This window comes from Mytilus californianus, unplaced genomic scaffold (genome assembly GCF_021869535.1).
Source record: "Mytilus californianus isolate M0D057914Y unplaced genomic scaffold, xbMytCali1.0.p SCAF_8, whole genome shotgun sequence".
In the NCBI taxonomy this organism is placed as follows: Eukaryota; Metazoa; Mollusca; class Bivalvia; order Mytilida; family Mytilidae; genus Mytilus; species Mytilus californianus.
The window spans coordinates 24,447,800-24,461,509 of NW_026262734.1; the positions used below are offsets into that span (position 1 = coordinate 24,447,800).

The 13,710-nt window shown below is 35.6% G+C and overlaps 2 protein-coding genes across 3 annotated transcripts; both read left to right on the forward strand.

Moving 5' to 3' along the window:
• The first annotated feature begins 525 nt into the window (after window positions 1-525).
• LOC127712553 (uncharacterized) lies at window positions 526-3,365 on the forward strand. Of its 2 annotated transcripts, none has more exons than XM_052219054.1 (2): window positions 526-569; window positions 1,906-3,365. In XM_052219054.1, exon 2 carries the CDS (start codon window positions 2,145-2,147, stop codon window positions 3,327-3,329), a length of 1,185 nt encoding a protein of 394 aa, XP_052075014.1. In that variant the 5' UTR covers window positions 526-569; window positions 1,906-2,144; the 3' UTR covers window positions 3,330-3,365. The 2 variants fall into 2 exon arrangements, with proteins under 2 accessions (XP_052075014.1, XP_052075013.1); XM_052219053.1 differs by lacking the exon at window positions 526-569 and adding an exon at window positions 593-682.
• Window positions 3,366-6,335: 2,970 nt separating this feature from the next.
• Window positions 6,336-13,482, forward strand: LOC127712566 (protein rolling stone-like). Its single transcript, XM_052219074.1, has 4 exons — window positions 6,336-6,476; window positions 11,201-11,435; window positions 11,997-12,107; window positions 12,977-13,482. Exons 1-4 carry the CDS (start codon window positions 6,399-6,401, stop codon window positions 13,447-13,449), a joined length of 897 nt encoding a protein of 298 aa, XP_052075034.1. The 5' UTR covers window positions 6,336-6,398; the 3' UTR covers window positions 13,450-13,482.
• The last annotated feature ends 228 nt before the right edge of the window (window positions 13,483-13,710 follow it).

Below are 13,710 nucleotides of genomic sequence, written 5' to 3' on the forward strand. Positions count from 1 at the left end.
TTCAAATGTTTGCCCTTTCTCCAACTTTTCAGTCTACCACTGGGGTCCCACCAGACAAACTAGAAAATATGTGGTTTAGGGGTGGGCATCTCAACCTTTTATAAGCTATTTAAACATTCTCAAATGACAGGGGTAGGGATGACTGCCCTATATATCATTCAACTCATTTGGAACACCTAGGTGGCCAGAGACCTTTTGACTCTTAAGTAGGTCATAGGAAACCATGATCATTATTGACGACCTCACATATATATCGCTTACTGTTTTTTAAATTATAACATTTAAACATGAAAATTCATGTTTTCCCAACGGGGTTCTTTAGCCGTAACCCCATATTTCTTTTGGTCCCTCAAAGTATTCCTTAATCGATCCCCAATGCACAAACATGTTACACTGAATACACAAATACTCGTGAAACTTTAACGCATATGTTCAGTATAGAACCTTATGTTCATCTAATCAGCGGTTTCCAAAAATGTTTATCAGCGAAAAACGGAATACGGAATAAATTCGTATCCGTTAGTCGGGAAAAAATATTACAATTTTTTAACCAACAGGTGATATGACAGGTAAGTTGTTTACAAAAAATACACACGTATTTAATGTAATATCTAGGTGTACCGTTGCACAAGTAAATATTTTTTTGATAGCGATATTGTTAATTACAAGAGCCAAGACAGTGGTAAGTTTTAATTAAAAAGGGGGCCATGGAAGTGCCCGGGAAACGTTTAAATGTTAAACAGCCTTTCATGTTACTTGTACTTAGAAGTATTATTCCAAACGTGCCACTAAATACAGAACAAATAATTAAGACACATAAAGACAAATTTCTTTTATATTAAAATTATTTGTATTCTTCTTTCAACTTGAAAATATGCATGCAGATATATACAAATGTAACATTTATGCAAAAATTAATTCAAACCTGAGACTACTATAGTGTTATTGTAATCTCATATCAGACACAACCAGACACATGGACATTTGTCCAAATAATTATAAAGCCAAAGAAAGAACAATTCACTAATTATATAAAGTCCAAACAAGACAACAAAAAAATATCTGTAGGCAAGTCATCCCGATTTAATGTGCTGAAAGAGCCCGATTATGCTGTTAAGAAAGTTATAGAAAGATCCCGTGTACTAAAGCAAATTTGGACAATTAACATCCGCGCGACGACACACATTTGTATCGAGTCAACAAAATTCTGAGAAATATAGCATGTAGACGACCACAACTGTCGGACTATACATGATTAATCGGTTGCAAGCTTGAGACTGGTACATTAAGTATTCATTTTGGGTTAGTTACACTACTTTATGAAGGTCTATTGCTTTCCCTATTAGTATTGCAATATCATGATACTCGTGGAAACAAGTAACCCGGCGACACATATAACCAAAAGACATCTAGAGGTCAACCAAAGGTCTTCGACGATATTCACATGTCTATGTTTTCTTAATGTCGTATTTTAGTAAAACGATGTCTATGTTATTTCAGAAGAATTCGTATTATGAAACAATTTAAGTGATGATATAGAGAACTGAGATGCCGAGTGCTCATAACTTGATGCTACATGTGAAAAGTTTAACATGTTTAATATAAAGAAAGATAAATCTATCACACTATCAGAACTATTGATCAACGATTGTTGATATTCTGTAATCTTTACACGAAATACAGTTCCAGGTGTAGTATTTTGCCTTAACCCATAGCAATTTAAATATGTGCGATATTTCCCTTATCTAGTTTGACATGTTTGAAACATTACCACGATTACTCATTTATTTAAACTAGTTACTCATTTAATTTCACCAAGTTACTCATTATTTATACTAATAACTCATTTATTAACACTAATTAGTCACTATTTAGACTAATTGCTCATATTTTTCTTTATTGCAGTGTTGATTGAGGAAACTTGTCCTCGCCCTATGTGCCATAAGGCATAGCAAGGATTAATTAAGTAAGTGTTGATTGAACCAGGAAGGAGATATATATATAGAAGAATTATACGCATGTTAACATGGTTAAGTGGTTCATTGGTACAGTTGGTTAACCGTTAACAGTCTTAGTGTCAGTATTCTACACCGTTAACTGTTACAAGAGCCACACATTAACTGCAGTAGCTCTTACAATGAGAAATGTTGAGGCGGATTTTTCGTTGTCGCATGAGCTGTTTAACAGCCCTTCTAACCATTAACGTCATCGTAGTTACTATACTCATACTGCTACAGTCAGGTTTTTTAAGGAGCCTCTCTGATTCTATGGATAAACCCAGAGAGCTACCAAATGAAGACAAACGCCCAGAAGGAGAACCAAAGTTTAAGTATAACGAGGAAATAGTTGGAGTTCCTCTTAGTTATGACGATATCGAAGAGAATCGTGTGAAACAAGCAGGCGGTATCGATACAAACAGATATGACCCTGCAAAACCTATTGATTTTATTCCACCAGTGCCAAAATTCTCTGTTTCTGATATTGTTTACCGGTTGTCAGATAGAATACGACATAAAAATCTAGAGCTTGACCAAACTATATATTCTTATAAGATACTGATATTAACACCGTTGCATAATAGCGAGAAGACGTTGTTTAGATTTGCACGCGAGATCCGCGAACTGCAATATGCCCATGAATTGATATCGATAGCGTTTGGCGAGGACGGTAGTACGGACGGAACAGTAGAGGAAGCTAAACTTATCATAGAGGAGTTGAAGACGTCTGGGTTTCGTAACATAAGTTTTTACCATTTTGACATTGGTCAACAAGTAAGTGGGGACTGGGAGGATATTCATCAGAGAATTCAACAATATAAACGAAGACAACATTTAGCTAGAGCTAGGAATTTATTGTTAAAAAACGCTTTATCCGACGAAGACTATGTGTTATGGATAGACAGCGATATAGGAGATTTACCTGAAGATATAATACAACACTTGTTATTCGCCAAGAAAGATATCGTCACGCCCTCGTGCTTAATTAAACAAGGACTAACTGTCAGAAATTATGACAAAAACATATGGAGAGAAACGCCCCTTTCTCTAGAGAATCAAAAACACATGCGCGCTAATTATCTGGTAATCGAAGGGTATGGTTCAACGTCTCGGATATACTTACCCGATCTGCGTGGAGAAGGGCGTATTGTGCCCCTAGATGGCGTTGGTGGTTGCACTCTTCTGATACGAGCAAAGTGTCATAGGGAAGGTTTAGATTTTCCAGAAACTCTGTTTGACCACCATATTGAAACAGAAGGTTTAGCTAAAAAGGCAAAGACAATGGGATATTCCGTTTATGGCATGCCATTTGTAGAAGTGTTTCATTTTTAAATTAAAGGTTTTAACACAATAAAATTGCATATCGAATTGCTCTTTAAGTTCTCTTCTCTTTGATTCCTATACATAACTTCCCATTACTAAGCCTCTTCTCTTTGATTCATATACATAACTTCCCATTACTAAGCCAAACATTTACGAGCTGGTGCTTACTTTATATTCAATGTATCAGTGGAGTCAGTGGAACATTACAATACTCACACTGAATTTGACCCTGTGTGTCGATCTGAATTAAATGATTGATGCTATCGAAAAAACATATTTCACATTGAACTCTATGAGGGAAACGTAAACAGCTTTTCGAAAGCCAGATCACTTACTTGCTCAGATGACGCTATGATGGTCTTCAGTTTAAACATATTTTATTTGCTAAATATCAGCAAAATGGATCAGACACAAGTAAATCATACTTATGAATTCTTCTCCGTATTACAATATAAGTATATATACAATAATAACATTATGAGCATGCATGTAAAGTGAACAAATTCATAAGATATTCGAACTATAAATAAAAAGAAGAAAAGAAAGGAAAAAGAAGCAAATCTTATTTTTCTGTGATGATGACTAAGGTTTTGATGATGATCGTCCGTGCCAGTAGCAATAAAACTTTATGAAGGTACTATATAGAAATCTGTTAGACCTTTTAATAAAATCTTGAACATGTTTGAAAATTATGATGGTCTTTCATAAATGTTTTGTCAATCTGACATCAACTACATGATCGATACACTGGAACAAAGTGTAAAGAAAATCTCTATAGTAGAATACTTGTAAACAACTTTTCGTAACTGTTTTGCAATACATATACATTCATAGTGAATGGAATTCTATGCGACTGTCATACAAGTGAGACGTTTAGCTAGTTATAAACCGGGTTTAACCCACCATTTTCTACATGAAGAAATGCCTGTACCAAGTCAGGAATATGACAAGTTCATTCGTTTAATGTGTTTAAGCTTTTGATTTTGCTACTTGATAAAGGACTTTCCGTTTTGAATTTTCCTTGGAGTTCGATATTTTAGTAATTTTACCTTTTCTCTAAAAATAAGTAATATGTGGTCACAACTTTAAAAGCAGAGTGTTTGTGAGCATTACTTATTTTTTTCTTGAAATTTGTTGAGTCACGTAAAATATTGTAAAAAGACTTAAACGGTCCCTATAGAAACCCACCCGCTCTTTTTTAAACATTTCTGGGAATGAACAGAAAATTTATAAATTTCCAACACTTTTTTTAATTGAAAAGGAGAGAAAAAAAACAATTTCCCTATAGAGGTTGTATACGTGAAAGAAATAAACAGTGAAGATCCTTGCCTATCTCCTATTTCCACCTCACCAACTAGATAATGAGCGTTATCTTCCTAATCTGAAGCAGGTATTTCATTTGAAGATTACAAGTTATAGAAATATTATCAGATTTCAAGAAGGTCCTGAACACACACGGAGCAGGATCTGCTGACACTTCCGAGCACCTGAGATCGCCCAACTTTTGGGAAGGGTTTGTATTGCTCAGTCTCTAGTATTCGTTATAGTGTTTTGTGGACTTTGCTGGGTTTTTTTCGTTGTCTTTCGTCTTTTTGCCATGACGTTGCCAGTTTCTCTTTGAATTATGAGTTCTAAATATCTCCTTGGTATCTTCCGCCTCTTTTTTTATAGGGGCATTATGTTTTTTCGGTCTGTTCGTCCGTTCGCCCGTTCGTTCGTCCGTCTGTCCCGCTTCAGATTAAAGTTTTTGGTCAAGGTAGTTTTTGATGAAGTTGAAGTCCAATCAACTTGAAACTTAGTACGCATGTTCCCTATGATATGAACTTTCTAATTTTAATGCCAAATTAGAGTTTTGACCCCAATTTCACGGTCCACTGAACATAGAAAATGTTAGTGCGAGTGGGGCAACCGTGTACTATGGACACATTCTTGTTGGCACGAAAATCATGTAGCTCTATCAGAACTCCACCCACCAAAAGATAGGAATAATGCTTTATTGAAATATGTTTAAGTATTACAGATGTTGTCTTCTCATATCTGAGTGGCGTCAGTCACGATGATATGAGACGAGTTCACCTTATTTTCACAGAAGCAATCTAATTAATATACATATATATATTTCTGATTTCGTTATATACTCATATCGACTGAGTTACGATTAATCGATATTTTAATTAGATTGTCATAGAAGTAATAAATAATTATCTTATCCTTTCTCTTGTTCTAAAAAGAGCAATTAGTTTTGTTAAAACAGGAGTAGTGTCATTGTCTAAAATTTTATAGAGGCAGTAACACTTTCAGAAGATGTTTTATTTATAGTTGATTCGGAATGAAATCTTACTTGTGTCTATTTTTCTGTCATCAAATTGATACTTTATCACTGCTTTTGTATGGCTACATGAATCGCTGTACTATTTTGTCTTTTTCTGATTTAATGCCAAAATCTGAACTTTTTTCTGATAAATGATAACACTTCTATATATAGCTATGTAGTTACGAAAAGGAATGCATTATTTTACCATACTTTCACTTTTATCGCTAATGGATGATTGATGTTGGTTGATGGAAAAATTCATTCGAAGAAAATAAAACAACAAGTAAACCTTAACATCATCAGTAAAAACAATATTTTACTTATGATTAAATGGAATTTTTGATATTAATGATATGTTAGTTTTCATGTTTTTTTCTTCCTGTGTTTTCATCGGAAGAAGGGATTGAGGTGTTCCTCGGTGACACGTTAAAAAAAAGATCCTACTAAATATGTGACAAGAGTTTTAAGTGGCAATTAACATTCTCTTTCTATTCTGGCTTTTTTCATAACTTTAATACATAATGTTTTCGTATTTAATGCATGTAATATATTTGCTCCTGGACGTTCTCTTTTTAAAATAAACAATATATAAACAAATACACACTTCATTGACGGTATCATCACAGTCGGTGATTTTTATAGTAAAAAGTAATTTATAAACCGGTAACGATCACGTTCATTGGTGTTATTGTGGTAACACATATAAATAAAATGTGTCAGCGTTTGTCCTACAAAGCATCATAGGTCGACTAAGCGTATAAACTATGGACTGTAAAGATTACTTTTTATTGAGTGAGTTGAAACTTGTTTACTCCAAGCCAAATGATTTCATTAAATTTCAGGTAAGTTATTTTCTTAGTTTACTAATGTTTTACTGCTGATATTCTGCCCTTTCACTCACGTCAGTTTTGTGTGTGGGAGTTAACATAACAAAATGCTGAAGTCTTGAACCATATTTATTCACACAGTGAAACAAAATTATTCTGAAATGTATCACCTGGCGTCTTGCGCAATACTCTCAATGATTTGTAGCTTAGTTATCATATTTTTTATTATGAATCTGTAATATATTCTAAAAGATACTCAGCTGTAGATGTGGGATATGAACACTGTTTTATTTTAAGAAAATAATGTATTTCATCCACCTACAATCTATCGTTCCAAATGACGTACCTTCAATGTACTGTCAGATATAGGGCTGAATGCAGACTTTTTACCTGATAGAGCATAATGATCCATAATGTTGACCGGGGGGGGGGGGGGGGGGGACTGTTAGATCAGCCATACCCAAAGAATGTAACAAATCTACAGTGATAATTCATTCATTCACACACGTGTTAGCACATTTATCAGATTGAACACCACTCACCAAATTGGGAAAGGTCCCAAAATGAACAACAAGTATCTTTATGATGATGATGGTAATGATGAATGGCTGCTTAACGTCCAGCGGCAAATTAATATGCATATTCAGGACGAAAACATGTTAATGTAATATGAATATTAACCCTGCTATGTACTAGACCGACACGCTGAGCCGGACTTTAAACGTGCTAGTTCACAAGGTAACAGTCCGCAGGAAGACATGTCATCTTACCCATAGGCGGATCCAGGGGGGGGGGCCGGGCCCTCCCTTTCGTGGGAAAAATTTGGTTGATTATATAGGGAATCACTGAAGCATGACTGGAGCGGGCCCCCCCCTTAGGTCAGTCAGCGGCCCCCCTTATGAAAAGTTCTGGATCCGCCACTGTTACCCGGACATATTATTCTGACTCCGAGCCAACCAGTCTTTGTTCTTACTCCTTAATGCCGCGTGCTTAGAGGAGAAGCAGCAAATACCAATTTTTAAGTCTGGATTGACCCTGTCGGGGTTCGAACACGCGACCTCGCACACTCGAAGCGAACAAGCTACCACGAGACCACCGAGGCAGTTAACAAGTATCTTTAAATGAAGAATATTTTTCTAGTGTTGAAAAGCATTTTTAATCAAGATTTAATATAAACTTGAAATAGCATGCATTCATACAAAAATGTAACACATTTTAAAAAGATGAGTGGATCCAAAACTATTAGAATAAGAAGTTGAAGATTTTTCACTATATTTGAATACTTTGATTAGTTATTCTATAATGACTATCCATAATTTTTCCGATATAAGTGCATATTCCATACAAGACAACGGGGTTTCTAATTTTTACCCCAAAACGGGTACATTTGTCAACGTATATTTGTTCCGCATAACAGAAATTCCACTTGAAACTTTGTTACAAAGTATGCCATAATATCTGTTCCTGTTGGAACAAATATTATATAACCTTTAATCCGTAAGGAACAAATACTTTAATATTTGTTCCAGTGGAAATAATATTACAGAATTTTTCCCCTTGGAACTTATTTTATGAATGAACTTCTGTTTCGTGACACATCGTCAAGTCTATTTGAGCTTCCTTTAGGTTCATGTGGACCCTTTGGCTACAATGGCTGCGTTTTCACCTCAAAATGTACTCTGATCACAGACTAACCTGTGCATTTGGAAAAGTTTTAGGCATAGCATGCCCTAGATAAATAAAATTTAAATGCATTTGATGTTTTAGAAAAGTTAAAACTTAACTGGATTTTGCTGTGCACTTTTATCGTCCCTGCAGAAGATGATTAAATTAACGAACAGCTGAGTTTCACTTGATATGGTCCAATCATGTACATAGTTTAAATCACCAAGTATTGTCCCTCTATTGTCCATGTTAATTGATACAGTTCACCTAATTTAGGTGGGGGCAGTTCGAAAACCTCTTTCCCAACTTTGTTTATTTTGGCACCTTTTGGAGGAATGATTGAAAGATTATGTCTTCAGAATGCCTGAAGCAAAATTTGTAACTAAACGATGGATGAATTTTACCTATACGTATCGAGCGAGGATTCTCTTTCGCTTTTTGAAAATAATAACGGTAGTGCATTTAGGATTCAACTTCACAAAAGCTACATATTGGACGGAGAATGGGAATGTGCACTGCTAGAGTTAAAGTCCGTACCGAAATTTTTAATACCTACCTAGACGGGTCTTCTTTTACTCGGACATTGTGATCGACACGTACACACGGGAAATCGGCAGGGGTTTTAAACGAAGATATCGCGGACATCGTATGTAAAAAAACCAATTTACCTCAAAGTAACCAGAAACGAATTGTACCAAATCGAATTCGTCTTGAGGGATGATAATCTCAAAGTATGTCGCCCGAAGGATGACCACGTGTTTTGCTTGCTGCATTTTCGCAAGAAACCTTTAAGAGGATAATTGTATACACATGCAGATAAGGTGATGATGTTTCAGTGCAACCTATGTCGAAGCGTTAATGCTTGGCCACATGATCTTCGAAGACATATGAAAAACAAACATGCGCAGCAGCAGATCAAACCTCATTTCAATCTAAATTTTGTCATTATGAAATCACAATACAGCTTTTTCGCTCGCTTAGTTAAATCTGACCGAAAAAAAGGCGAAGAAAAGTTTTTTGCATGTCTCTTTAAACGATGTTAATTCATTCTCTGATCTTAATGTTGATTGGTAAACGCCCAGTAGCTGACACTCCCGACACATTTTCACCTAATCTATGAAAATATGTGTCTGAATCTAATACTTTGGCTTTAATGTTGTTCACACACACACACACACACACACACACACACACACACACACACACACACGGAATAAATGAAATAAAAAACATGATATAAGCAAAAGTTTTATTATGATCAATACTACATCAAAGCTGATTGATTTTGTACCAAAATATCAGAATGAAAATAACGCAATGAGTTTTCTGTATTTGGCATCCAGGTCGACCGATTCACTACATCTTCCATCTTGATACTCTGACATCTCATTTTCACGTAATAAGCGCAGTATAGTCCACATGTTTCCGAAAAGCCGGGTTGAATTTGACATCGAGAAAAACGGTACTGGGGTCCGTTAACGAAGAGAACATTTATAAAATGTTGCTGGTATGTCTCTGGTGCTCTTCCTAGGGAGTAAAAAAACTCGGGCGGTCCCGGTATAGGAAATGAAAGGCCACCCAATGAGTTCCTTCCTGGTTACAGTTGTCCGAGTAGGTTTTAGGTCTGTCACTCGCATAGGCTGGTAAGTCGTCTGCACAGCAAACGGTGGCCGATGTTCCCCTCAATATTCCCTCTAGTGCCACGCCAGACATTGGTAGGCGAATCGATTTCTTTTGACAATTATGGTCCTCTAAACCCTGATAGTGTGCAAAGACCAGTCCACAATCTCGACAAGCTATTAGGTCCTCTCTGTCATTCATTTTATCTGACGTTGTAATTTCAGTGTCGGAACTATCGTGGCCGTCCATTTCTTCAGAGGTGTCTACTCCATTGCCCGTCTGCAAGACATCAGTTCGCAGTCTTGACGATTCTGTTGTTCCGGGTTTTAGATCAACTAGAAGGAATCCGTAGGGTCTGCTCGTCGCCTCTTCATATTTCCATAGAAAGAAGTCCGACCTAGACGGATACATCTGTCTTCTTAGGCTCATGACGGGTTGTCGATCTATGGGATTGTTAAAGAGCACGAGGTAATGATAGTTTCGTCTCTGGGTAAGGTCCTTTCCAAAGTACAAGTTCTGATTTAAATCCACTACTGACATGTGATGACTGCCTTCCGTAAATAGATCGTCGATTCTTGAATCTTTAGCCGATGTGGACATCAGATCATCCAAAACGATCATATTCCTCTTCTTGGGATCGAAAATGTCGTCGCTTTCTAAATCGACAGGGATACCGCGAAAAAATTCCACTCTTGGACGCACTGTTTTCTGTATTTCTCCATAGAGTGGCTGCCATCTCTTGTACAACCAAACGATTCTTTATGGGCACGGATGGCAAATCCCCCTTACTCGTTGTAGCATGTTTTTTCATAAAATACGTCTTTTCGCACGAGGTCGGTCCAGATACAATCATGGTAAAAGGGTGATTAAAAACAAAATGTCGGTGCTGAGAAAATTCTTGCTCCTCTTTCAGAGGACGGTTATGCTGCTGCTGCTGCTGCCACCCAGAAAATTCGTATTCCTCTTTCAGAGGAAAGAACTGCTGCTGCTGAATTTAAATTTTCCAAATAGGGAAACATGCTCTTGTATTATGAACGTTACTACAATGCCGACGATGTGAGTCGTGTGTTACTAAAACATGATGTCAATTTAGGGGGGATGACGGTTTTCCATCCTGTTTGAGGGATGTGGTCACCTAATAAGGGTAAATGATATCTATGACTCATACATTGTGTGGTACCCTTATAAGCAAGACGACGTTACTTCTAGGCTGCGTCATCGGGCAATATCCGGTATGGACTTCCGGTGACGTCATCAGTGGGCGGGGAATGCCTCATATGGGTCCCTCCTGTCCTCCTTATGAGTTTACCTTGTATAAAACTGAACGCATCCTACTACTACTATTATTATTATTATTATTATTATTATTATTATTATTATTATTATTATTATTATCATAATTATTATTATTATTATTATTATTATTATTATTATTATTATTATTATTATTACAGTGCGGTTACCACAAGCTATACATAGTTTGGCGTATATTTTGGGCGTTGTACCATTTAGTTTGGATTATTTTGACTGGAGTTTATAGTTACCAATGGGCTGGAGATGACCCTGCACAACAGGTGAAATGGTTTATTTATTTAACAAACTGGGCATACTTTGTACTTACCTTTTCTACCACCATTGGCGCTGTATGTGTTGTATACATAGCTGTCAAAAGAGATGACATACTTCAAGGTAAGTTTGCTGATAGATTGTTGTGGGTGTTTTAATTCCTATTTCTACTTTCAATTTGACTATCAGATTCATTTTCAATCTTGTATTGTCTTATTAATGAGGGTGTGGATGGGGTTTACAGAATAGAGAATAATGGGCAAAACATGCAGAATAAAGGGCAAAAAAATACAGAATAGAGAATAATGGGCAAAACATACAGAATAGAGAATAATGGGCAAAACATACAGAATAGAGAATAATGGGGTGCTAAAACATACAGAATAGAGAATAATGGGGTGCTAAAATATAAAGAATAGAGAATTGAGAAAAATTACATAAAAAATTAAAGAATACAGAAATGAAGGACCCCCATCCAGACCCTCATTAATTGTAATTACTTCAGAATTCATTTGGTAAATAATCAGTCAATTTTTTTCGCTTTATTTTCATTGTTTCAGTATACGCCCCATTTTAAAAAATCTTGGATCCGCCAAAATCCTCAAAGGGACAACAGAAAGAATTCAGGATAGAACATTATTAATCATAAAATGAAGTTCTGTAATTCTCCATATTCTTTTTCAGGTGCATGTTCTGATATGCCATGGTATCTGAAAGTTGATTGGGTGTTTTTTAACGTTTCAAATTCAGTCAGTATTTTAGTAGCTATGATGTACTGGGGATTGATTTATTCAAGTAAGTAGTTCTATAGTTGATTTTCAACAGTCTCAACTTTTTGAGTCAGTTTTAAAATTTCGATTGTTTATATCGATCTCTGTCGAGAAGTTTTCCTACAAGATTCTTGATATAAACCTGTGGAGTCCATGTTGTCAGCCCTGGTATTTTCATACGCTTGTTGCTGTCCCATCTTCAGTTTTCTCTGTAGTCTTTTTTTGTGTTCAGTCTATTGTCTTTCTTTTTTTTATTTATCTTTATGCCATAGTATTGTCTTTCTTTCGATGCATAGATTTGTATAACCACTATCTTGTTAGCTTTTTTTATTATCTACTATCATGTGAATTTTCCAGCAACTTCAGTGGAAGAATATGTAGTAAAATTTCACAAGTAAACATTCTTTTATTACTTTTACATATTTTTCTCCAGTTCAAATATATCTAATTAGCCATTAATTAAATGTAGCTTGTTCGATATGTGAGCATAAATTCATCGTTTATGAACGCACTACAGGAAATGTCGAGATGCCGAGCAGCAATAAACTGACTTATTGTTGCTTTAATTAATGTCATAAATAGTTTGTTCAGGTATTTCAGTGGACTTTTGTGTTATCCGGTATCCCTTTTCCAATTCAGAGTCACGATTTAACTTATATATCATTCATTAACAAGTACAAAATACCTATATGAATTAATAAGTTATACTTTAAGGGGTACCATTTTTTTTTATTTCAGCAAGCTTATCAATATCAACAAAACAAGGATGAGGGGGTATTAATTCATTTGGTTGTAACTAAAAATATAATGTGGACCAATCAGGTTTTCAGATGAACTGAAGTACACTTTTGATATTAGTATCGTATTTTCCCATTGTTTTATTTCTATTTTCAGGTTCAAGCACAATAACAGCAGTAAACATAGAAACTCACGGATTAAATATGGTGTACGTTTTAGTCAATTTATTCCTGACTGGAATCCCTGTGCGTTTCTATCATCTCTTTCATCCAATGGTATTTGGTACAACCTATATTGTATTTTCTATTATATACGAGGTATCAGGAGGTACCAATGCTCAGAACAAATCCTATATTTATTCAACCTTTGACTGGAGCAATACTGGATTCACTTCCGGGTTGTCACTGATAACTGTACTAGTAGCAATTCCAGTTTGTCATATCATCTTATTTCTTCTGTACCTTTTAAGAATTTTTGTGAACAAAAAATTTTGTTTTCCGACAGAGATTCAAAACAAAGCTACATCTGTTGACAATAAATCCTTCAGCCCAGAAAATTACTTGGAACTTAAAGACAAAAATGAAGTAAAAATAGATATGGATACCCCATTGGCGAACAAGAAATCATGAGAATGACTTTACATAACTAGTTTGCACATGGTCATTACCATCATATTATAAATATCTAACATTTAGAAGAACGATTTAGTCAGTATTATTCAATGCACAAGTTTAGGATGAATTTATATTACAGTCGTCCAAAAAAGTTTTAATACATTGTAAATAATGCAATGAGCACAATAATGATGGGCCAAGCTAATGTGATTGTGTAGTTTTGACAAGATTGGTGTTTTAGGGGCATTATGTTTTTCGGTCTGTGCGTCCGTTCGT